This window comes from Pan troglodytes, chromosome 4 (genome assembly GCF_028858775.2).
Source record: "Pan troglodytes isolate AG18354 chromosome 4, NHGRI_mPanTro3-v2.0_pri, whole genome shotgun sequence".
Classification (NCBI taxonomy): domain Eukaryota; kingdom Metazoa; phylum Chordata; class Mammalia; order Primates; family Hominidae; genus Pan; species Pan troglodytes.
Genome location: NC_072402.2, coordinates 155057573 through 155083334, shown reverse-complemented (window position 1 = coordinate 155083334; position 25762 = coordinate 155057573). Strand labels below are relative to the sequence as shown.

Below are 25762 nucleotides of genomic sequence, written 5' to 3'. Positions count from 1 at the left end.
CTATGACATTTCTGGCTGTGTTCATACATACTGCTTCCCCACAGCAGGCCTGATCAGTCTCCTACCCCACCTCTGCATAGAGTGTGATACAGCTGTGAATGCTTTTTGGACCTCTCTCTAGGGCGTCCCTGAGAGAGGGGAGTTAGAATGGGGCTTTGGGAAGCCTATGTGGTGTAGAATCCCTGGTACCCAGAGTGGGAGAAGATGACACCCGGGGCACTGCAGGGAGGGAACCAGGAGAGATGAAGTAGTAAGCTGAGGCATGCCCTTCTGGCCAGGCTGGCGTCTCTGGGCATGGCCACATCTGTTCACAGTCTGAGACTTGAGTCCTGGGGTCACACAAGGGCACTGGGTAGGAGATGTCTATCTTGGGAGGAGGTCTTGGGAAGCAACCACAGATAGGTGGGATGATGGGATGGAGAAAGGGTGAAACTAGGAGTTCTTAATATAGTTGAGGGGGGAGAAAAGAAAAAGCACACACTGCCCTGTTTACTTTTTCTTTTTTTCATTTATGCTATGGAGAAACCAGCATGGAGATGTCATGGGAGAGCATGCACAGGCCCCGCCCTAGGGAGTGGTGATGTGTTTGGGGAGGTGCTTGTTTCCAGGTCCATCCCACACGTTGTCCAGTTGGATCCTATGGCAGGCTGGCTGTGGCTTTCTCTCTCCTGCTTCTCTTCCTCCTCCAGATAAGGGTCTGCAGGATCTTCTGCTTAGCAAGTGGTGGCCAAGGACTGGTGGATGGGCGGCTGGAAGCAGCGCACATGCTCCACAGTGGAACTGTCTGTCTCCACGGACTTCATGTACTTGTTCAGGATGGCAAAAACCTCATTGTTCAAGATCTGATACTTCCTGATCCGGTCGGCCATCTTCTTCAGGGGCTACAGAAGGAAGGGGATGTTCAAGTTAGGGCAGGACAAAGTGGGGGTGGAAGGAGGGAGTAACAGGAGAAGTCAGTGAGGTCCAGGGTCCCCTGCATCAGTGATCATGTCACTTTCTTAAAGTCCTTTTATGGAATCCCCTGGATCTGGCAATCAAGTGTTAACTGGACCATAAAAACCCTCTCCAAGTTTTAAAACGATCTACAGAGCTACAATAATCAACAACAGTGTGGCACTGGTAAAAAGGTAGATGTACAGATGAATAAAACAGAATAGAGAGCCCAGAAATACACTATTACACATATGATCAAATGATTTTCAACAAGGGTGCCAAGACTGTTCAATGGGGGAAACAGCCTTTTCAACAAAAGGTGCTGGGAAATATGGATACCCACACAAAAAATAACAATGGACGCTTACCTTATACCATATACAAAAAATTAACTCAGAATGGATCAGAGACATAACCATGAGATTAAACTGAAATTCTTAAAAGAGAATATAGGGGAAAAATTTTCATGATGTTGGATTTGGCAATAATATCTTGGGGTATGACATCAAAAGCAAAGGCAAAAAGTTGCACTACATCAAAATTGAAAACTTTCATGCATCAAAGGGACACCATGAGAATGAAAAGGCAACCAAAAAAATAGAAAATAATCACAAATTATATCAGATAAGTAATATCTAGAATATGTAAAGAACTTCAACTCAACAAAAATGACTCAATTAAAAAAATGGACAAAGGACTTGAATAGACATTTTTCCAAAGAAGATATACAAATGGCCAATAACACATGAATATAGCACTCAGCAGTGACAGTCATTAGGGAAATTCAAATCAAAATCACAACAAGATAACTTTTTCACCCCTCAGGATGACTATTATTAAAGAATAAGTGCTGATGAGGATGTGGAGAAATTGGAACTCTTGTGTACTGCTGGTGGGAATGTAAAATTGTGCAGCCACTATGGAAAACAGAATGGCAGTTTCTAAAAAAATTAAACATAGAATTACCATACGATCCAGCAATTCCACGTCCAGGTATATACTCAAAAGAATGGAAAGCAGAAATTTGTAGAGTTATTTGTACACCCATGTTTCATGGTAGCCAAAATTAACCATTTTCAAAAATACCCAAAAGGTGACAGCAACCTGAGTGGACAAACACAACGTGGTCTATATACACAATGCAATATTATACAGCCATAAAAAGGATGGAAGTTTGGACACTACAACATGGATGAACCTTGAGGACATCCTAACTAAAATAAGCCAGTCACGAAAAGACAAATACTGTGTGATTCTATTTATATGAGGTACCTAGAGTAGTCAAATGCATAAAGTAGAATGATGGTTACCAGCGGCTGGGGAGAAAATGGAGTTATTTTTTAATGGGCCCGGAGTTTCAGTTGGGGAAGATGAAAAATCTCTGGAGGTGGATGTTGGGAATGATTGTACAATACTTGTGTACTTCATGCCACTGAATCATATACTGAAAATTACCATTGAAACGATTTTATGTGTATTTTTTAAAAAATCCCTTTGTGAGGTGGCTCTTACCTCTCTCTCCTCTCACTGGGTCCCTGAGACCCACCCTTCGATCCGCCTTCCTGCCTCAGTGCCTCTGCTGTCACCGTTGCTGTCTGGAGCATCCTACCCGCCCCATACCACCTTTGCTGCTTGGTTCTTTGCTGCGGGCCATTCTGGACTCAGCCCAGACACAGCCTCCCTCTCCTGGGAAGCTTTCTCTGCCCTCAGCCTGGTTTAAGGGTCCTTCTCTCCCTTCCCACAGCAGCCTGGCTCACCCCACGCCAGTACCTATCCCATCCAGGTGCCCCGTACAACTCTGGTATTTGGTGAATATTTGTACAGGTGAGAAACTGGCATCAGCAGAGTCTGATTGGGACAGGGAAGATGTGCTCCCGGTCTGGAGCCCAGCCCTGCCCTTCGGGGTGAAGTGATTCATGGCAGTAGGTGATGAGTGGGTGACTCACGACCTCACGACTTCCTCTAAGCAGGTCCCCAGCCTATAGTATCTTTGTACTTGCCATGTGGGGAGCTGGCCTTCACAAGCAGCTCCTCCTTGTTTGCTTTTCTGGTAAAAGCCTGGTTGTCAGCCCAGTCCCACCTCCCAGGCCTTAGCCACCAGCCTGCTTACCACATTCTTAATGATTTCATCCTTCCCGTCCTGCCTCTGCACTTTTAGCAGGTGGTAACAGAAGTCGAACAGGTCGAAGCGACGCTGCTGGCCCAGCAGGACGATGATGGAGCAACCAGCCCAGTTCAAGCCATCGCCGAAACACTGCCTGGGAGCAGGGGGAGGAAGCAGCTGGAGTGAGAGGTGCGGGGAGGAGGGCAGGGAGGGAAGGAGCCTCATCTTGGGCCAGGAGTACAGCTACTAAGCAGGCCTGTCTTTGGGCCAAGTCTCTTAACCTATAAAATGGGTACAAAGGAAGCTGTGAGGGTGGGTTCATTAGTTGCAGGGATGGTAGTTATGTCATAAGTCCTTCCGGCCACAAATTACATTTGCATCACTAATGTAAAAAAAAAAAATCAACTCTAAAGAAGCTCTGAATTTGCAAGGAAAAACCCACCCAGCTGTTGAGATGTATGTGGCTGATTACTCCGTGCAGGTCAAAGGAGAATCTGTCTTGACTCTCTAAAGGAGCTAAAAGAACACCTAGCAGGTGAGGGGCCATTTCAAACCAGGAGGCCAACTGGCCAGAAGCAGGCTGAAAGGGAAGGGACAGGCCATGGTGGGCAGATGCTGCTGGGGTTGAGGCTGAGTCCTTTTGGTTCTGACAAAGCTCCAACTCTCAAGAGGCCTGGCCCCCAACTCCCAAGAGACCTAGGCAATTTGGATGGCAGTAGAGTCATCCTTTGGCTGTCTCTTTTGTCCTCAAGCAGCAGCCCCAACCCGGGCAGGTGTCCCCAGTTCCCCATCACTGTACTGGAAGCCTACAGGCTAGCGCTGCTCTGAAACAGCTTCATCAACACCACTTTCTCCAGGAAGCCTCCTCTCCCCACCACGCCTTTTTCCTAGAGCTCTTGGCTGCTGGAGGGGAGGCCTTGTCTGCCCTTCCACTCTGTCCTCGACATGTAGCTGGGTGAGGGCAGGAAGAACTAGCTCTGCTGTCTGCTCTAAGGACTCCTAAAGGCTCCTCATTTTCCAGTAGTACAGTGTAGTGGGGGTGAGGCAGGCAGTGAGGGTCTTACTATCAAACCCTTACTGGGCTCTTTCTTGCCAATGCAGTCAGCTCAACACACTCAACAAAGTAGTTGTTGGCCAACCACCCCCACCCCCTGCCCACGTTTCTGGCTGAACTCTGGCAGCCCCATGACTTGCAGGAGCACAGGCAGGTTGGGGGTAACCCTGCCTTCTCTGGGGGGTACTCACTCAGCTGTGAACTCGTTGGTTCCCACAGGGATGCAGTACACGAACTGCATGGCGCTCCACAGCCGGTGGAACTCCACACACTCATCGACGTGCATGACGCCATTGGTGGGCGGTGGGCCCCGCCAGATGGGGTCCTGCAGGTAGCTCCGAATGCGGGTCAGGATGACCTCGAACATGGACAGGCCACAGCACAGCCGCTCCTTGGTCAGGAGGTCACCCTCGCGAGCAATGGCGATTTGCTGGAAACAGAAGGGCACATACACCTTCTATCCACATCTCAGAGCCCATCTGTCACCTCCCACCACAGATTCCCGAACTCTGGAGCTGGCTGCACCTGAAATTCGTTCACCAGAACTGGTCTTGTTCAGAGCAGGGCACAAAATTGATGATCCTGAATGCAACAGCAGGGAAGTTTCATGGTAAGTCTTACTGGTGTTAAGTAAAATCCAGGCACCATCAGTAGCGGATTAATTTTTAAAATTATGATTTACCCACATAATGAATTCTGGATAGCCATTGAAAAGACTGACATGATACTACTAGTAGTACTACTGCTTCTACTATAATTACTACTAGCTTATGCTTTCTGAGTGTGGGTAATAAAGCAGGCCCTGTTCTAAACACTTGATAGGTATTGAGTCCATTCCATCCCATGAGGTAGATGCCATTACTGTCCCCATTTTACAGACGAAGAAACTAAGGTTCAGAGAGGCAGCCAGTGAGTGTTAAAGCTCACACTTGACCCAGTAGTCTAGATCTATTGGTTAAGTTGTAAATAGAACAAATTGCAGAAATGAATGTATACTACAATTCTACTTAAAAACATTGACAATGTACAATCACACAGACGAAAGTATGTGTGATGTGTGTGTGTAAAGCATATTTTAGAAGGACTAACATCAGTTGTGGGAACAGATGGGCTTGGAGAAGTGAGTGGGATTGTCACTCTTGACTTTAAATACTTCTGTACAGTTGAATGTGCTACAATGAGCATATGTTACTTTTAAAACTTGCCCATGATTTCAGATAATTATTTCCTCTAGAAGTGCTTCTTTGACAGTTACAAATGACCTCTATTAATAATGTAAACTGGCTTTTCATCTGGGTTCTGGCTACTGCATATCTAATAAGCAGCTGGATAGACAGACTAGATGTCAAAACACATTACTACACATGTTATGAGTCAAAACATGTAGGGGTAGAGGTCCTGAAAGCTATCTGCAAAGTAAGGTAAATGTTAAAATCTGAGGTTAAAGTAAGGTCTCCAAATCTGTGAACAAAGCTAAAAAAGGCAGGCTTCTCACACTGAGAGATCCACAGAAGGGGACTTATGGGATCAGCTCCCCAGTGGGAGGTTTCACCAAGGAGCCATTTTACAGGGTGGCTGGGAGGCACCTGCCTGACCTACCCCGGAAGCTCACTCCCTGGAGGCCCCCAGGAAGAGAGGGTGACCTTTAAGTGAATCCATGAAGGGAAGGAAATCAGGAGACATCAATGCAGGAGTCTCTTATAAATGTGGACCATGAGTATAGTTGTCATGACAACTACCAACTGAAAGAAATCTAGGAAAAAGATGAATTGGAGAAGTAGCTTGCCAATGTGTGTTTTAAACACGAAGGAGAGGGAACCCTGATTCCCGGTGACTCATCCTGATTTCATTGGCAGGAACAGAGAGGGAACTGCTCAGATTGCCATAGTTAGCTAAAAATATCTCTTGTGTTAAAAAAAAAAAAAAATCCTGAGCCTGTGTTTGAGTCTGTTTGTATTCTCTTTATTTGTTCTTACTCTGTTCTATTTGGCCCCAGAAAGGGCTCCCCATTTCAGAAAGAGAATGTCTGGTACAGGGGAGACACTCAGTAAATAAAAGACCCCAATTTCTTCTCAAGCCATGAATATTTTGCAAATTAATGCAAAGTTCTGGTTTACTAATTAATCTACTGTGCATTTGGTTAATTTGAATCAGTCCTCAGGGTCAGACAGTCCTGGAAGGGGGAATAGAAAAACTGGCAACTGAGGTTATCAATCTGCAGACAGACTTTGAACTCTGGTGCCCCCCACCCACTACAGCCAATGAAAAGGGCCTTGACTGACACAGGAGCTTTCTCCCTTTCCTTTGAAAAGTGTTTGTCCTTTCCTGGTGGCCTAGTGGTTAGGAAAAAAGAAAAAAAAAGTTCTAAGAAAATAAAAATATTTCATAAACCTCATTACCCAGAGATGAGCATTCTTAAAATATGTATGATTTGTTTAGGTATGTGAATGTATACATGTATATTTAACAATTTGAGTCATATTACTATGTTGCTTTTTTCTTAATATATCAGTAACTTCAACTTATTTCTTTCAATATTGTGAAGGAATGACTACATTTAATGGTCATTGATATAATTCATTTAGTCGTATATACTTGGTTATCTTAAATTGTTTACAAACTCACAATTATGAACAATTCTAAAGACACCATCCTTTTTTTTTTTTTTTTTTAAATCTTCGAGACAGAGTCTCACTCTGCTGTCCAGGCCAGAGTGCAGTGGCGCAATCTCGGCTTACTGCAACCTCTACCTTCCGGGTTCAAGCCATTCTCCTGCCTCAGCCTCCTGAGTATCTGGGATCACAGGCGTGGGCCACCATGCCTGACTAATTTTTGCATTTTTAGTAGAGATGGGGTTTCACCATGTTGGCCAGGCTGGTCTTGAACTCCTGACCTCACATGATCCACCCACCTTGGCCTCCCAAAGTGCTGGGATTCCAGGTGTGAGCCACCATGCCCAGCCCACCATCCTTATACATAACATCGTGTGAGCTACCACTGAGCATTTTGTTAGGATGAATACTTAGTAACTGAAGGGTCAATGAGTATAAATATTTTAAAAGGCATCTGCTATACAGTGGCAAACTATTCTCAAGGAAAGTTGATCCGTGTGCATCTACCTGTGTGAAGCCTGTTCCTTGTACCCTCATGAATACTCCTGTATCCCAGACTGGGCAACATAGTGACACCTCATCTCTATAAAAATAAAAAAAAAATTATCCAGGTATGGTGTTGTGCGCCTGTCATCCCAGCTTCTCGGGAGGCTGAGGCAGGAAGATTGCTTGAGCCTGGGAGGCTGAGGCTGCAGTGAGCTGTGATCACACCACTGCACTCCAGCTTGGGTGACAGGCAAAGACCCTGTCTCAATAATAATAATAAAATTATTCCATTCAGAAATAGTCTTCATCAACTTGAGATGAAAAATTTTAAAAATTTTACCTCATTCTTTGTGCATTTCACTGATTACTGGTAAGGCCAGATACTTTTCCGTGTGTGTTAACATTGTATTTTTTTATGTTGTGAGTTTTCTTTCACATCTTGTCTTTTGGTATGTCTATCATTTTCTCTTTGCTTTGAAAATGTGCTTTATAGCTCGCTTCCTGCAAATACCCTCAATTTGCAGTTTGGTGTTATGTAGGGAGGGGAGTGTTTAACACAGCTTTTATCCATTTCTTTTCTATTCCCTCAGTGGGGAGTATTTCTCTTTCTGCCCTTCTTATGTGAGTTTAACAAGGGGATAGAGAAAACATTTGTGAAGCTGTGCCGGAATCATCAATATTCCTTCTCTATAACTTTGAGAAGGAATATGTAACAATATTCCTTCTCAAAAACCTCAATGTTTTTTGAATTCTTATGCTTCTATTATTTGCTCATGATAACAAGAAAGGCAGGTAAAGCAGCTATGATCTCATTACATAGATGGTAAATAAAGATTGAGAAAAATGGCTTGCACTAGATAATTCAGGGGTGGAGAAGGGACAAGGATCCCTGTCTTTTAACCTCCCCCAGCCCCAAGTTTTTCTTCTTGGTGATAGTGTGGGGCAACAAACCAGGTCACTTCAATTTGTCTCAAACAAATGCAAAGAATGCAATACTGCTCAAGCTTCCCGGCTTTAAATATGTTGCAGACTTCCTCTGTCACCTCCTAGATATCTTATGAGTACCCTGTGCCCAAACCTTCTCAGAAGTTAATATTTTGTTAACTTTTCTTTGGTTCATGGAATGACTAAGTTTTGGACTATTTCTTGAGGAATGGGAGACTTATAAAACTAGCATTTCCTGTCTCACAGAATGTCTAGGCTTTTATTTGCTAAACACTAGGCATTTGACAGACTGAGATTTCTATCAGTCCCAAGGAAATGGTGTTCACCAGAACAGGGAAGGAATTCACGGTCCTCTAAGTGGAAACACATGCCAGACTTCGGAGTGAGAGGCAGGATGCCTGCAGGATGACAGCAGCAGTGGAGCAGACACATTCACATGTCACTCACTGGGTTTTCTCCCTAAAAGGAAATCACTGGAGAGGATCTCCTCTGTTTAGCCTCTGCAGGCCAAAAAAGAAAATGTGTGTGCTCTACAGTATCTGAGTTCTCTCTCTGGTGAGTCAAAGAACCCAACCACCATTAGCTGCTTTTTTTTTTTTTTTTTTTTTTTGAGACGGAGTCTTGCTCTGTTGCCCAGGCTGGAGTGCAGTGGCATGATCTCAGCTCACTGCAGCCTCCACCTCTTGGGTTCAAGCAATTCTCCTGCCTCAGCCTCCCAAGTAGCTGGGATTACAAGTGCCCGCCACCACGCCTGGCTAATTTTTGTGTTTTTGGTAGAGTTGGGGTTTCACCATGTTGGCCAGGCTGGTCTCGACCTCCTGACCTGAGGTGATCCGCCTGCCTCGGCCTTCCAAAGTGCTGGGATTACAGGCGTGAGCCACCGCGCCCGGCCCCATGATTAGCTTTTAATCACCGTTTTCAGAAGGAGGTTGGTGGCATGCGGGGGCCGGGCTGGGGTGGCTTCCTCAGCATGACGTCTGTGCAGATGAGGCTCTGCATCGTGCTCCAAAAATACTTACCATGTTTTGCCAGAAGAGAGGCCACCTTCTGTCCTCCGCTGAGGATTTGAGTCCTTTTGCCCTTGGTGAGAACACCAAAGAGGACCGCCGGAATGCGAGTTCAAAAGCAGATTTCAATCCTAAATCTCTTAAACAGTCAGCATTGGCTTGTCTCACTAGAATATCCTGTTTCTCTTCTAGAATTCTTCCCCTGCCTGCCCCCAAAATGTGAAGCTTGCTGAAATCAACTTGAAAGGAGATAGCACATGCCTTTTGTTTCTCCGCTCTCCCCCTATTTCTCTTCCTTCCTGCTCCCTGCATAATCTGAATTCTCTGAAGGCAGGGGTCCTGTCTTACTCATCTTGATGTTCATCGTGACTCGTACTGGTTTTTAACAATTACAGAATAACATATAAGCTCATTCACCCTTGTTAGAACACTACAGAAAAGGCTGAAGTCTTCTTCCTCTCCCACTCTATTCTATCTCATCTCTCTTCAGAGGTTGCCACCATGATAAACTAGGTAGACATCATTCCAGACATTTTCAGAAGAGTTTTATATGGTTTTGTTGTGTGCATTTAAAAAAAGCCATCATCCTGCGTGAACTGTAGTGCAACTTGCTTCATCCAATTGACTGTGCCTATGATCTATCCACACTGATGCATCAAGATCTAATTTTGCCTTTTCATTATGTATTAAGTACATACGTGATATGCAATAACCTGGCATTTTATTTAATCAATGCTTTACTATTAGATGTTTGGGTTGTTTCTAGTTTTTGCTTTAACAAACAATGTTACATAAGCATCTAGTGTTCCATTAAGTGTTTCTTTAGCAAAAATATCCAGAAGTGAACTGCTGGCTCACAGAGTATGTGGAGTTTTAATTTTCAGAGGCAAAGTAACAGATTCTTGATATCTAGCAGGGACACAGTAGATACTTGTTTAAATAAGCAGACGACTTGTTGGCAGGATACATGATACAGGCTACAGAAGAAACACTCAGGCCTGAGAGTCAGCAAATCTCATTCCAGACCTGCTGTTGCTATTAATATTAACCAGTTTTTGGGTATTGGACATTGTCTTCCCTTCTCTGAGCCTCAGTTTTCTGACCTGTACAATGAGGGGGTTTGGTCAAATGCTCTCAAGTTCCTGTCAGTGATCAGAGCCCATTTATTATATAAGATTGGTACCTGAGGGGTCCCCAGCCGCTCGATCAGAGGGACCAGGTGGAGCGGGGCATACTTGGCTTCCAGACGTTTCATCCGGACCTCCAGGCGCTCCCCCTCTGCAAAAGGAGTCGCAGAGCAGAAAATGAGACTCAGGGAACACGGGGCAACTGGGGAAGGAAAAACTCCCAAAGGACCTGATGATGTATCTGCATTCCAAAAATGGGATGGAGTGTGTGGAACTGCTCTCCTTCGTTCTGGAAAGTGTGAGTAGTTTTTACAAGGAAAAATGTTCTATGATTTGTCCAAGAATGGAATCGTCTGCCTTCTAGAATATCTCTAGTATAGTGGTTTAATATATTAATATATATATTTAAATTCCAAGTCTAGATATCACTATACTAGAGATATGTTAGAAGGAACAAGGGACAGGGCCTGGAGTGTCATTTCTATAATCTTATAAGGAATTTGTTGAAGAATTTGAATGAATGACAGAATCAAAGATAATAGGCCTCAGAGTCTGTCTGGTTGGTCATGAGGTCAGCAGGCTCAATGCAGGTGGCTAGGTCCATCTTCCAATTCGTGATTCTGTGGCTATTCAATAGGTGTCCAAAGCTTTAACCTTCCCCCTTGCTGACTAGATCTGAGTTGACTGCGATTAGGAAGTGAGAATAAGGTTCAAACGCCAGTTGGCTATTCAGCTGCTGTAGTGGTTTCTTACCTTTGATGTAGACTCTAGGCAAGATGTTTTGGAAGGGTGCGGCATGGAGCAAATCGCAGACCTCCTCCTGAGACTGCAGAGATGGGGGTAAAGAAAGAGAAAGCAATTTTCATTTTAAACCAGGAAGATTTTTCATTCCTAAAAACCTGAGCACTGGAGTTAGCTAGGCCTGGGTTCAAATCCTGGCTCTTCTACTCACTGTGACCTTGGGCAAGTTACTTAGCTTCTCTGAGTCTTTTTATCTATCTGCAAAATAAGGATGAGAACAGTACCTATTTTAATGGGTTGTGAGGATCAAACGAGAAAATGCATAACTTTGTGGAATAGTCACAGGTACGTAATGAGAGCTCAATACATTTTTACTATAATCTTATCAGGAATTTGTTGAATTAGGATGGATTACACAGAATCAAACATATGATGGGCCTCAGTCTGTGTCTTTTTGGTTGTGAGGTTTGTAGGCTCAAGGCAGGTGGCTAGGTCAGTCTTCCAGTCTACAAATCTAGGACTCTGTGTAAAGGCCTATGTCTGATTGGTTTTCTCCACACCAGACATCAACTAGCAAGAAAAGAGGGACGAGAACCCAGGCCAGATTGGTTTCAATGGTTATTTGTTATGTGTAAAGATAAACTTAAAAGCAAACATACAGTGGTTGGAGGGGAAGCTTGGTTAGGGCAAGACGGGAGATAGGGTCTCATGGGCTTACTGTCCTGGGACATGCTCACAATCCCTGGATTTCAGAACAAAGGGGAGGGAAGGAGTCTGGAGAAGCCATCCTCTGCCGGGGTTTGCTTTCTCTTCAACTATGGGCATTTGGATTCGGTAGGATCCAGGCTCCATTTCAAACTCTGACACTTTGGGATTCTAAGCATCTGAGAAAATCAAGATTGCAGGTGTCCTTGCCTTCTTCTACCCCGGGCATGGATGGAACACTGCCAATCCAGGACTCTGAAAGGCCAGCTGTTCAAGAGGGGAGCCCCAACTCCGGTTTAACTGCAGATCAGTCCTAGAAATGAGGCTACCAGAGGAAGAACACTCTGCAGTCCCCTCACAGGAGCCTGATCTGACTGTCATTCTCAGTTTCTTATCCAGAGGGGAAACTTCCCCCCCACCCTTTTTTTTTTTTTTTTTGTGAAACGGAGTCTCATTCTGTTGCCCAGGCTGGAGTGCAGTGGTATGATCTCGGCTCACTGCAGCCTCTGCCTCTTGTATTCAAGCGATTACTCCTGCCTCAGCCTCCTGAGTAGCTGAGACTACAGGCGCTCGCCATCATGCCTGGCTAATTTTTTTTTTTATCATACCTACAATATGATAGCATTTATTTACATCTAAAAACATGTACAATAATGATATGTATTGTTCAGTGATACATATGTACAAAGTAAAGTAATAAAGAAATTCGTGGGAGTGAGAACTACCAAATCCAGAGTAGTGGTTATGTCTCAGTGGAAAGGGAGGGCAAGGTAGTATGTGGTGGAAAAACACAATTTTTATTCTATTTACAATGTTTTCTTTCTTAAGCTGGTGGTCGGATATATAGGTCCGTATTATTTCACTCTGTTTATCATTTTCTATTTTTGTATTTTTAGTAGAGATGGGGTTTTGCCATGTTGGCCAGGCTGGTCTCAAACTCCTGACCTCAGGTGATCTGCCTGCCTTGGCCTACCCAAGTGCTGGGATTACAGGTGTGAGCCACTGCGCACGGCCCTTTCCTCCTTTCTTAAGTGAGGTGTTTGTTTCCTTCCTTTCTAGCAAATCCCATAACCTGGCCTTCATTGCTATGTCTAAGCTTAGATCCTTTGATTCATCATATAACCTGAAAACTTTGCTTACTGATCATTCAGGCTAATCTTTCATATTCACATGGTGAATTACATTGGATGATTTTTGAATGATGAGTCAGCCTTGCATACCTGAAATAAACCCACTTGATTATATTATCCTTTTGATGTATTGCTCGATTTTATTTGCTAACATTTTGTTGAGGATTTTTGCTCTGTATTCATGAAGGATACTGATTTGTAGTTTTATTTTCAAATGCCTTAGGTTTTGGTATTAGGGTAATGTTGACCTCAAAAGATGGGGAGAGTTCCCCTTGTTTGTATTTTTTGGAGACAAAACCACCTTTCCAAAATTATAACACGGGACATTATGACAGTGAAAGAAATCAGACCTGATGAACCTCATTTTGCTTCTAACCTGGAAGCTGTTCTTGTTCACTCCTGGGCAGAGGCCGGACTAACTTGGGGAATGAATTCAGTTCATGGTTTGTCTCTGAAACAAAATTGATCATAGCCCTTTCCTGAAAAGACCCCTTTCTTGCCTGAGGACCAGTCCGCCTTTGCAGGACTAACAAATTAGCTACAAGATTAGAAATTACAGTTTAGGGGTCACGCAGCCTCTGGCTCCAAGAGTCTGAACCTCCCCAATTGCCCCTGGTGATAACATCATTATTGTAAAACCCAAGATCAGTGCTTGAGATATTTTGCAGACCCTGCACTCCAGTGGATCAGCTGACACCATCCAGACTGGTAATCTGGCTCAAGGAGTTCTGCCATCTCACCCAGGAACAGAAAACAGCAGGAGAAACTCACTTCGACCCTCTATGATTCCATCTCCAACCTGATCAATCAGCACTCCACGCTTCCTAAGCTCCTACCTGTCAAATTATCTTTAAATAATTAAATTATTTAAATTATCTGATTCCCGAATGCTCAAGGAGACTGATTTGAGTAATAATGAAACTCCAGTCTCCTGCACGGCCAGCTTTGCATGCATTACTCTTTGTCCCTTGCAATTCCCCTGTCTGGATAAATGGGCTCTGTCTGGGCGGTGGGCAAGGCGAACCCGCTGGGCGGTTACAGAGGAGACCATGTAGAATTGGTACTATTTCCTCCTTAAATATTTGATGGAATTCACAAGTGAAACCATCTGCGTCTGGTGTGGGTTTTTTTTTTTTTTTTTTTTTTTTGAGACAGGGTCTTGCTCCCTTGCCTGGGCTGGAATGCAGTAGTGTAATCATGGCTCACTAGTCTTGACCTTCTGGGTTTAGGTGATCCTCCCATCTCAGCCTCCTGAATAGCTGGGACTACAGGTAAGTGCCACCAACCTGGCTAATTTTTTTGTAGAGACAGAGTTGGGAGTTTTTTTTTGTTGGAAGTTTTTTTTTATAAGTAGGAATGATATTTCTTTAATAGATACAGCACTATTCAGCTTATCAATTTTTAAGTGAGTTTTGGCGGTTTGTGTCTCTTAAGGAATTGGCTCCTTTCATTTAAGTTTAATTTATGGGGTAATTTCCTCAGTCTTTTGTCCTTTCATGGAAAGGAGTCAAGATACTAAATCCTGTTACCAAAAGCAGCAGTAGAGGTGTAAGTATATTATCTATAATCATATAGATATGACAAGAGAAAACAACAGAAGCAGTAATATAATCAAATTTTGAAAGGAAGAGAGGGAGAGAGATAAATGAGATAAAATCTCATCTTTCCAAGTAGGGAGTCAGTAAGTATTGTCTAAAGTTGCTAATTAAGAAATAGGTTACCCTCATGAGTGTTATGGAGGTAACTGGAAGAACTGGAAACAGGATAGGCTGCCCTGGGAATTGGGAATGCAGGTGGGCAGAGGTGCAGTAGAGCCAAGTAGGATGTTTTTCATCAAAAGCTCATCTGTAGTATTTGATTTGTTATAATGTGCAATTAAGAACTTAATGGAATTAAGTTATAATGTGCAATTAGCAACTTGAACAAAATGAAGAGGCTGGATTAAATGGTCTCCAAGTCTCTAGAACCAAGAGTCTGTAAAATACAACCACTTTTCTCTTTAGAGAAGGAGAGGCAATGAACATTACTGAGCACTAATGAATGAGCTATTTGCTTTCTGTCAGTCGCCTGCTTTATGCTTCTGGACAGCCCTGTGAGATAGGGCTCACTGTCCCCATCCTGTGGACAAAGACATCAAGGCTGGTAGTAAGGTGAACTTTCCTAACTAGGTCCGCACACAGATGCTTAAATAAGCAGTAAGGCTGACATTTCGATCCAGGAGCCACTTCACTTCGACATCCATTGTTTTTCCACGGCAGCCAATGCAGCCAAAGCCTTGGGAAGCCTGACTTTCCCCCTTCATTATATATACATGTCATTAAATTGCAAAGTTATCAAGAATAGAAACAGAAAATCACTTAAAATCTTAACACCTAAGAAACTTCAGCCTCACTCACATCTGACAGGATCATATCATTTGTTGACTTAATGGGTTTTTGGTTATAGCAACTAACATTCTTTAAACTGTGGTATATATGCAGTTTGAAGAAGAACAAGAGTCTGAGCCTACCTCCTTCTGTGCAAAGAAATAGGAAATTACTGATACCTTTATTCCCAACTTCCAGAGGTAGCCTCAATCCTGAATTGGCTTAAATAATTTCTTTGCAGATGGACTAATTTTTATAAATCTGCTGATGTGATTCCAAGTCTATAATTAGACCACTCATGTCAGTTTGTACCCACAAATTCCTTCTTCCCTGACCCTCTTACCCCCACCCAAAGTTTTCTACCCAGTCTTATCCATCCCATAAAGCCCCATTGAAGTTTTACCTTCTAGGAGTCTTCCAAGCCCCTCCAGCCCACAGTGCCTTTGCTTTTTAAAAACTTACCAGAGCTCTTATTCATTCAGGGCTTCCACTAAGCCATCTGCAGATTGGGCTGTCTTATCTAGCCCAGGGTCCTGAAATCTGAGCTGCTGATGGAGGACCAGGGCAGTGACCCACATCTCATGTAAACATTGATTGAGAATCTTCTTCAGGGACAACCCATGTGCAGGACCTGCACGTTCTCTATATTTTTCTCATTGGCATGATATGAGAGGCCAGCAAGAATATAGAGAACATGTGTATAATGGGATCTAGATACCTAACAAGGTTGTACCAAATTCTGAAGACTTTCATTCTGACTTGAATAGAGGCTGAGCCAGAGATTGTCATTCTTTCATTTATATAGCAAATAATAGGCACAAGGCTTTCTGCAAGGTGCTGGAGTAGGTGAGGGAGACCAGATGCACAACCCTTACTAAGATGATGACAAAATAAGTCAAAACTAGAATGGGCAATTCTAGTAAGTGCTACAATTGGGGTATGCCTGGGGTCTATGGGGATGCAAAGAGGAGCAACCAATTCAGACTTTTGGGGAGGATGATAGGGAAGACTTTCTGAAGAAGGATGCTAAGTTGAGCCAGGGGTGAGTGTTGGACAGCTAAGGGGAAACAGTACCTGCAAAGGCCCCAAAGCAAGAGGCCACAGTAGGGCAGGGCTGAGAGCCAAGGTAGACTGAAGCTTTCAGTGCTAGAGGAAAGTGATGTGAGACAGGAAGGAGGGGTGGGCAGGAGTGGTTTGGGAAGAATCTTCTAAGCCTCTCTTAGATTTCTAGATATTATCCTGATGGTTTTCATCAGGGAAATGGCCAAGCTGCAGTTTCACCTTCTGGTTGCAAGGGAGAAAGGATTGGGGAGAGCAAAGGGGATGTTGGAAGAGTCCAAGCAGGAGAAAGCAGGGCCAGGAGTAGCGGCAAAGGAGATAGAAGGAAGTGAGCAGAAGCCAGAGACCTGATGACTGGACCTGAGGGCGGGAGTAAAAGGACCCCTGCCCAGGGCACCTGTATGACGATGGTACCGTTTATGGAGTCAGAGAACAGCGAGGCTGCAGGCAGGAGGAAGCCAAGGTCAGATTCAGGCAAGGTAAATTTCTGATGTGTGTGGACACGGAAGAGAAGATGTCTAAAAGGCAACTAGATGTGAGGCCTAGGCCCTGCAGAGTCTGCAGAGTAGATCTGAGCTTGGAAGTCAGCATGGGATGGAGGCTGACCCCAGGGGAAAGGAACTGTGCAAGTGCAAGGTTTGCATAAGTGGGTGCTTCTCAGGGTGACCAAGACCCTTCCGGAGACTTCAGTTCCTCTGACTATATGAGACCCAAGAGAAAAACAGCACAAAGTGCTCCTTGAGTTCAAGGGAATACATAAATTCTGAACATTTCCATGTCTACTAGCATACAACCTAAACAGGGATAAAAAGACACCTTTCAAGTCAGAAATAGGGAAGATGCCACTTCTCTGCATTTGCTGCTACCTCTTTATTCCTTTCTTTAGGTCACCAAATATCTATTGAGCGCTTGCCCTGTGATCTGGCAGACAACTCAAAGGCACAGAGATGAAGATGACACGCTCCATGGAGCCAGGGAAGGGCCTGGATGCTGCGGGAAACACTACAACAGGTAGAGCTCTGTAAAAATGAGATTTCAATGAAGTTTACCATCTAGTGGAGAAGAGATCCAAGGACACCCGTGACTGAGAGATAAAACAGAATCAACTGGGTGCAATAGGAGAAGTTGCTGACAAAGGGCTTTGGAGACTGAGAAGAGAGAGAAACACCACCAAGTTCCTTGCAGAGAAAGGCATTTGATAAAATGTGTGTTGAATAAAAGGACCAGGGGTTTGTGGAGGATGAGGAAATGATGGCTGTGAGATGGGCCTGAGAGGAGGGGCAGGGTTTTGAACTGGGAGGAAAGGTGCCATCCCATTCAGGAGGAGGATGAAATCAGGGATAAAATGAGGTGGCTGATATGAAAGGAGTGGGGCATCCTTGGCTTGGGCTTGTGAGGAGTGTGGGCCACAGTGCTATGGGCAGTCAGGAGCCAGGCTTTCAGTTCTAACGGGGCTTAGAGAAAAGGCCGATTCAAGTCTCTTTGCTCATGGCAAGAGGAGGAAAGGGGGCTCTTGGTAACCGAGGACCTGCTGCTTAAGCGCTGGAGACTTTGCATTCATTACCTCACTTAACACTAAGAACTCTGTGAGGTAGCTCCTTAGTCCCAGCACTTTTCAGGCATGGAAACTAAGGCTTAGAGAAGGAGTGTACCATCTTTTGGCTTCCCTGGGCCATACTGGAAGAAGAAGTGTCGTGGGCCACAGATAAAAATAAAATACACTAACGACAGCTGATGAGCTAAAAAACAAAAATCGCAAAAAAAATCAACGTTTTAAGAAAATTTATGAATTTGGGTCGGGCTGCATTCAAAGCCGCCCTGGGCCATGGGTTGGATAAGCTAGGCTTAGAGAATATAACAGAGTCTCATAGCTACCCAGTATAGAGGCAAGACTTGAACCCAAGATTTCTGAATCCAAAGATACATGGTTTCCAGTGGAGACCATGGAAATCAACCTGAAATCAGGCTGAGAGAGCCTCATGCAACTCACCCTGCCCTTCCCCTTGGCCTCATTCTGTGTAAGAGTCTCCAGACTTAATGACACCAGTTCTTTGATAGGCATGGTGTCTTCCTTTGGAAACAGGCAGAGTATAAGTAAATAGAGCAATACTTCTTATTAAATGAAGAAATGGGTGATAAACCAGAGCTATGGCCTCTCAGGATTGTCTTGCTGCCAAAGGCCTGGTCTCATCTCTGAGTGGCCATTGGGCCTACCAGGCAATCATCTTCTTTAATATCAACCTCACTGTGTTCTACTTGATAAGTCTTATAGCCCTAGATGGGACAAAGGCATGAGGATTCCTGGGTGCCTTTAACAAGTCTCAAGTTGGGAATGCTGATTTTAAAACTCCAAGTGGCCACTTAGAAATCTACTGGGTAGTAAATGTCCCCAGCATGAGCTTCCCTTACTCGTCATTAGGCAGCAGACTCTGCCCTCTAGAATGAGTCTCCTTCAGAACCATAATGGTGCTGGGATGGAGAGGCTGGGCTTGCAACGCAGTTGATGCATCAGCAAAGACCCCAGGAACTAACTATGTTTATTACAAGTGACTGGAATGTGCAATCAGCAAATTCACAGACAGGAAATAAAGATGAATTAAGTTCGCAATTTAATTGGAATAGAGACCCACAGTCCTCCTTTCCCCATGCTGCCTTGAAAAAGGAACAGCTGACTGGTGAGCCCTATCCAGTTAGTGTCCTGGGCTTTGCTACATTGCCTTGCTGTACAGGACTGTGCATCTGACCAGGTGGAAGTGGGCATTTCGGGAGGAAAGCTGCTGCCCAGATACCAAAGCAAGACAAATGCCAGCACCTGCAATGCTGGAACAACGGGCAGTTTCCAGGGGTCTCAGATCATTGCTGCTTTTGCTGGGAGACAATGATACCATCTTGTCAGGGTTTGTGCTTATTTTGGGGGTATGGGGGAAGTTTATTACCCAAGGCTGCTGGGTATAGTTTATGTAGCAAGTGTAGTACCCAAGGGCATCACATCCTAGGGAATGCCAAGCACACTGCAGAATCAGAGATTGTTTATAATCACTTTCTAGCAGATGTTATTCTTTAAAAATTAATATATTTAAAAAGAGGTGAAATGTCCTGAGGAAGGATACCTTTTTATGATTTCCTGAAGGCAACATGTGTGCTAGTGATGGCCCTGGGGTCGCCTCATACATCAACCACTATTGAGAGGCAGCAGTGGCTTTTGGAGAGGATTCTGACACCAATTCAGGTGCAGCAGGATCGATCGACAGCCATGGTGAACTAGAAAAGGGCAGTGGCATTCAAACTACAAATTTGCTGTTCTTGATTTCCAATGACCATCATCATTAATAATCTAGTTACCGTACATGTGGTATTTGACTTGAAATTTGTCATTTTCTTCTGGGAATGCACCAAATACTTAATTCAGCACCTAGGCAAAGACTGTCCTCTGGAAAATTACTAGCTTAGATATGTTTTAATGATTGCCACTCTAGCCTCTTTTCTTTTTATTGGCTATCTTTATGTTCACTTTCAAAAAATTAGAAAATGCAGATAAATTTTTTAAAGGAGGAAAAAATGTATAACTCCACCACCCAGGAGTCATCACTGCTATAGCCTTTTCCAGAGTTTGAACTGCCCAGTTCTTCTCTGCACATACCATTTCAGCATATATTTTAAAATAAGAACAGAATATACCTACTCTTCTGTAATCTATTTTTATCATTTAGTATATACTATCAGCATCTTCCCATGTGCGGTACAAAGCTTCTATCTGGATTTTTTGGGCCTATATTTAGTTATCCTACATCCTTTTTAAAATGATCATCCTACTCCTCAAAATTATTTGATAAATGAATATTCACTAAAGTACCAGCTCTCAGAGCATGCTCTTTCTCCCAACACATCTCGGCAACCCCCATTTTAGTGGGGCCTTCTAAAGATCAGATAACATTCCAAACCCATGGAGCGAGTCTCTAATAGAATTTCAGACACTGTGATAGAAAGTGGCAGTGCTCTTTCTGGGGGGCTGAGGGGGTGTTCTTGGTGCCCTTGAATTACAAGGCCAAGGTCGTAAATGTCAACAAGCCTTAAGGTAGAAGCCAAGGACAGTGGGATTCAGTCTTGCCCTGATGCAGACCTGCAGTGAACCTCAGTTTCTTTCTCTGTAACTTGACCCCCAAAGTATGCCATGTGGTTGGGTTGTGCAGCCAGGCAGAGAGTGGTAATAATAGATAAGTTGGTGGAATAGGCATGGCTGAAATCTTCTCAGCCTTGTGGGTCAAAGTTGGGAGTTTGAATTTTAAGTATAACAAGAATCTGCCTGTTAGTTTTAAGCTGGAGAGTATACAATTTATCATGTATGAAGACCCCTTTGCTGTTAATGTTAAGGCATGACCCTCTCTCGGCTCAAGCGTGGAAAGGCGGTGACCCTCAGTGGAGCTGGGTTTGAGACATTTCTCTTAAACAGAGCATAGGGAGAAGGCATTCTTTGTGTGTGTATTTGTGTGTGTGTGTGTGTTTCTCTGTTAGTATTCCTGAAGCAGAAGGTAAGCCTTCCCACCACGGCCAATGGGAGGAGGGTGGCTGCCAGAGGTGTTCTCTTAGGGCCTCTCACTGGCCTCTAATTTGGACTGGCCAGCTTCCCTGGCTTCATTTGCCTTTCTTGGATCTTAAACTGGTATTTCCTCATGGTAAATCAAATAGGCGGTCAGCCTGTAAGTCACAGCCAAGTTCGATGCTAGCAAATGCGTCTATAAATTTTTTTAATGAGGCCAGATGTAGCTCCGGGATATATGTTACCAAGAATAAATCTTACCAACTAGCAGAGTAGCTGGAAAAGACAAAAACCCTCATGACTTTCCTCCTCCTCATATGTCACGACCTTGTCTGGTTTAACCCCTTTCCTTCTTAACTTTCTGATCCCCTGTTGAGGTTTTATGTCCCCTGCTTCAACTTCATATTAGGAAAGATTCTAGACACATAAAATATTTGAAGGAATAATGAATATCCTTATACCCTTGATGTACAGTCAAAATGAACATTTTGTCATATTTGCTTTAACTTTACTGAGTCATTTGAGAGTAAATGGAAGACATTGAGTCACTTCAGCCTTAAATACCTAAGCATGCAACTCCTAAAAACAAGGACATCCTCCTGTGCAACCTCAGAATTGTGATCCCCTAAATTTAAAATGTTCTTAATATGATACACGATGTCGTCTAGACTAAAATTTCCTTAATTGTTCTTAAAATGTTTCTTTTATAGCTTTTTTGTGGAACCAGGATGTAACCATGATGAGTTTTCCAAAGTGTGAATAATATGCAATTGCTATACAAAAACAACGAACTTCAACAATCCCTCCTTGGAGAACTCCCAGGAGCTTGTGCTTCTGCAGAAGTTTCTCTCTGGGAGGAATTAATGAGTAAAAGTTATGATTCAGTAATTTTGCATGTACCAAGTGTCATGCTAATGTTTATTATTCCCACTATATGATAACTACAAGAGAAATAATCATTAGGTGATTAAGAACCGCAGTCTGTCTACTGTAAAATTGCTGTGTTGACAGTAAAAGCAAAAAAGGTTTTTAGGGTCAGGATGCAAAAATATTTTACTGTAAGGAACTCACATCAGAATTCAAGGGATTCATGTTTTATTTTCGCATTACTTTCTGTCTTAATTTTCTTTTTGTATTATAGTTAATTTAAAACTGATGGACCATCAGTTTTAAAACTGAGGGATTCCATCAACTATCAAAAACCTTAAGTGTTCCCAACTCACTTAGTCTATGAGGCTAACTGGAGACTTGATTTCTCTTGGCTACAGGCTACCATAAAGATTCCGTGTACATATTTTAAAAAGATTCAATATGATCCTAAGAATGTCAGATTTATGCAGAATGGCATTAGACTCTACCTTTAGGGTTCTGTTCACAGCTGAGTGAAAAACTACCATTTTTAGCTGATTTCCTAAAGAGCACCATCAAATCAGTATTTTCTTAACCTTTAACTCTGATTTCTGAGGCAACAAAAAGACAAATAACACTAATGCATTATGTTTTTGTATGGAGAAAGGAGCTGGAAATGGGAGGTCCAGGCACCCCACAGGGATCGCTGCTTGGATTTTCTGGCAGGAGGGGGATGGGGAGCTGGGCCCTAACCAGAGAGCTTAGTGTTCTAAACATTCCCTTACATGGAGGCACATAATGTGTTTCCCGCATACTGATGTTAAGCCCCAAGGATACAGAGCCTGTGAAGCAGGCAAGAAATTAGGCTTCCCATTTGCACCAGGACCCTCTCCCCTTGCACAGAATGTACAAGCCACAGCTTCCAGCCCTCATTTGGGACTCCAGGTGCAGTGGAAAGCCCAACCGAGAGACGCTGCCTCTGCTCCTGTTCCGCTGGTCCCTCACTTCCAGCAGCTCTTCATAGCCCTTGCTAAATCTATCAGTAATTTAATCTTACCTGATTCTGTGTGTGATCTTTTCCTGTCAATCTATGCCTTGCTTGAATAGTGCTGTATATTACTATGTTTCACCTCCAACCCCTTCCTCAGTCCCCTGAATTGTCAAGGGGATAATAGAATTATTATTCTGGATCGGAATCATGTCTGGTCAACTGGAAAAGATCTATAGCCAGGAAACTGTGGCCTAGAAAGTGGGCTTTCTCTTCCCTCAAGTATATGCCAATGTCTTCCAAGGTTAGCATTTCCTAAAGTGGAAATTGGGCATACAAGGAAATGTGATTTAATCATAGTGAGCCACACAGTGAGCAAGTTCTTTCCTTTTTCAGTTTCCTATCAATCTTTCTGACAACCTTAATGAGAAAGTCTCCATTTGAAACCAGCACATGTTAGCACCTAATATTTACTAATCTTGTTTTTATCAAAGAGGGAGTAGGGCTTGTGTTCAGAGATCTGGGCAGGCAGCAGCTGGAATTATATGACTTTGTTGTATTTTGATTGATTGAATGTATTATTCTGGTTGCTTTCTAATGATGGCAAGAGATGATTTTTTTAAATGGAAGTGATAGTTTCCTTTTAAAATTAAGTTTCAGTAAAAAGATTATGTAAATAACAAAACCAGTGATCTGCAGATGTGGCAAGAACTGTGACAACTAAGCATCAATGTCAAGAGTCTGGCAGCTCTAGTCCAAGAAAATGCTTCTAGATCAGAGATCCTCCACTCTGGCTGCCCATCAGAGTCAAGTGTGGAGCTTTTAAAACATCTGGGTCTGGCCAGGCGTGGTAGCTCATGCCTGTAATCCCAGCACTTTGGGAGGCTGAGGCGCATGGATCACGAGGTCAGGAGTTCAAGACCAGCCTGGCCAACAGGGTGAAACCTGGTCTCTACTAAAAATACAAAAATTATCCAGGCATGGTGGCAGGTGCCTCTTATCCCAGCTACTCGGGAGGCTGAGGCAGAGAACTGCTTGAACCCAGGAAGTGGAGGTTGCAGTGAGCCGAGATCGTGCCACTGCACTCCAGCCTGGGTGACAGAGCAAGACTCCGTCTTAAAAAAAAAAAAAAAAGAAAACTAGGTCCATTCTCAAGGATTTTGTTTTCCTTGTGACAGGCCTCTGAGATCAGAATTTTTAAGCAGATTTCCAAGTGATTTAAATGAGCAGCCATAGTTGAGACCATTGCACTAACCTGCACTGCCTCCCTGGTGCTTGGCGATGTCCATTGTAGAATAATACTCAGTAGCGCAAACTGTAATATGACCCTGCCCACTGGGGGTGTCCTCAAAGAAAAGTCATTGATACAGAACTACATAACCAAGGCTCTGATTTCTTGGCAGTTACTGGTAAGGCTCACAAAATAAGCAAAAATTGAGCTGGCTTTGGATGAAGGTGATGGATTGCCTCTGTCTCAAATGGTGGTATCTTGAGGATTTTAGAGGATAAACATTACACCACGACGAAGCTGAAATGTCCCTCCCCTGATTTATGGTTAATGAGCCTTGTGTTAGGTGCTGAGGATACACTAATGACCTTTACCTGGGAAATCTTTCCTATTACCTCTATCTCCTGTTTCTATGGATCAGTTCTTGTTTTATGCCATTTTTCACTCTATTTTGTATCTAAGCTGAGGGTCTCTGACTATAAATTTTCATCAGTAAAATTCTAAACAAAACATCAACTGATAAATGTTTATCAATCAAATCTATATAGTTGCTATTGTTAAATGGTGTGTTAATAGTTAAAAGCTTTGGGAATGGCCGGGCGCGGTGGCTCATGCCTATAATCCTAGCACTTTGGGAAGCCAAGGCAGGTGGATCACTTGAGGTCAGAAGTTAGAACCAGCCTGGCCGATATGGTGAAACCCTGTCTCTACTAAAAATACAAAAACTAGCCAAGCATAGTGGCACATGCTTGTGATCCCAGCTACTTGGGAGGCTGAGGGATGAGAATCGCTTGAACCCAGGAGGTGGAGGCTGCAGTGAGCCGAGATCACACCACTGCACTCCAGTTTGGGCAACAGAGTGAGACTCTGTCTCAAAAAAAAAAAAAAAAAAAAACAAAAAACCTCTGGGATCATCTTGCCCACCACTGGAGGGCTTGGAGGGTAACCCTCTATGCTGACAACCGGCAGGTGGGTGGTGAACAGTGCCATCATGGATGGGATATGCCCTAGAGTCTCTCACTCTGGCTCATGGGGGCTCTTGGTCTTGTCTGTGGAACCAGTGACTCTTAACTCTCAGACCATTTTTTCCCAAGTCCTGATATGTTCACACTAGCAGGTTTGTTTTTCAGATAAGGCCATTTCTGAAAAGAGGTAAATATACTTAAATATCATAAAGTCACACAAAGGAAGGGTATTATTGGGAGTCAAAGTGCCTCCATTCCACAAAGCATGGATCGTTTTCAACCAAAAACATAATCTGTGTCTGGGCTAAGAGAAACACATACAGAAAGGCCAGAGGCATTACTTGTGGGTGCCTGGGCAAAGGGACAGGACACGCTTCTTGGGCAGCTGGAGGAGTTTTTTTTTCCTCAGAGCGATGGGCAAAATCATCCTGGATCAAGCACAGGTGGGTGTATGGAGTGACGGTCTGAGAGGGGTGGCTGAGATGGGGCTTTTACTTTTTTACTTTCCATGCATTTGAATTGTGTACATTTGCTATGTATGAGTCTTTCCTTTTAAGGAAAAAAGTAATAAATATTTAGTGCAATAAATCTAAACAATAATTTAAAGTCTAAAAAGTGAGAGACACTTCTCCCGTGCCCCTGTCACCCATCACATCCCATAGAGGCAGTCACTCTTCTCACCTTGGTGAGTACTGCTTTTATAACTACTAATTTTATATGAGAAAATCTGCTAGAACATAAAAACATCTGGAAGAATATCCTTTAGAATGTGAACAGAGGTTGGCTGGGCATGGTAGCTCATGCCTGTAATCCCAGCGCTTTGGGAGGCCGAGGTGGGCAGATCACTTGAGGTCAGGAGTTCAAGACCAGCCTGACCAACATGGTGAAACCTCATCTCTTCTACTAAAAATACAAAAATTAGCTGG

General features: G+C 43.6%; 1 protein-coding gene across 5 annotated transcripts in view; it reads right to left on the bottom strand.

Annotated features, from left to right (window-relative positions):
• Positions 1-488: 488 nt before the first annotated feature.
• The window catches only part of CYFIP2 (cytoplasmic FMR1 interacting protein 2), a 127104-nt gene continuing 101830 nt past the window's right edge, over positions 489-25762 (bottom strand). For all 5 annotated transcript variants that reach the window (XM_009450053.5, XM_009450055.5, XM_063811616.1 and 2 more), the window contains 5 exons: positions 11022-11094; positions 10325-10419; positions 4283-4521; positions 3044-3191; positions 489-881 (listed from right to left, as the gene is read on the bottom strand). In XM_009450053.5, coding sequence (XP_009448328.2) covers positions 714-881; positions 3044-3191; positions 4283-4521; positions 10325-10419; positions 11022-11094 — 723 coding nt within the window. In that variant the 3' untranslated portion in view covers positions 489-713. The remainder of the gene's footprint in view (positions 882-3043; positions 3192-4282; positions 4522-10324; positions 10420-11021; positions 11095-25762) is intronic.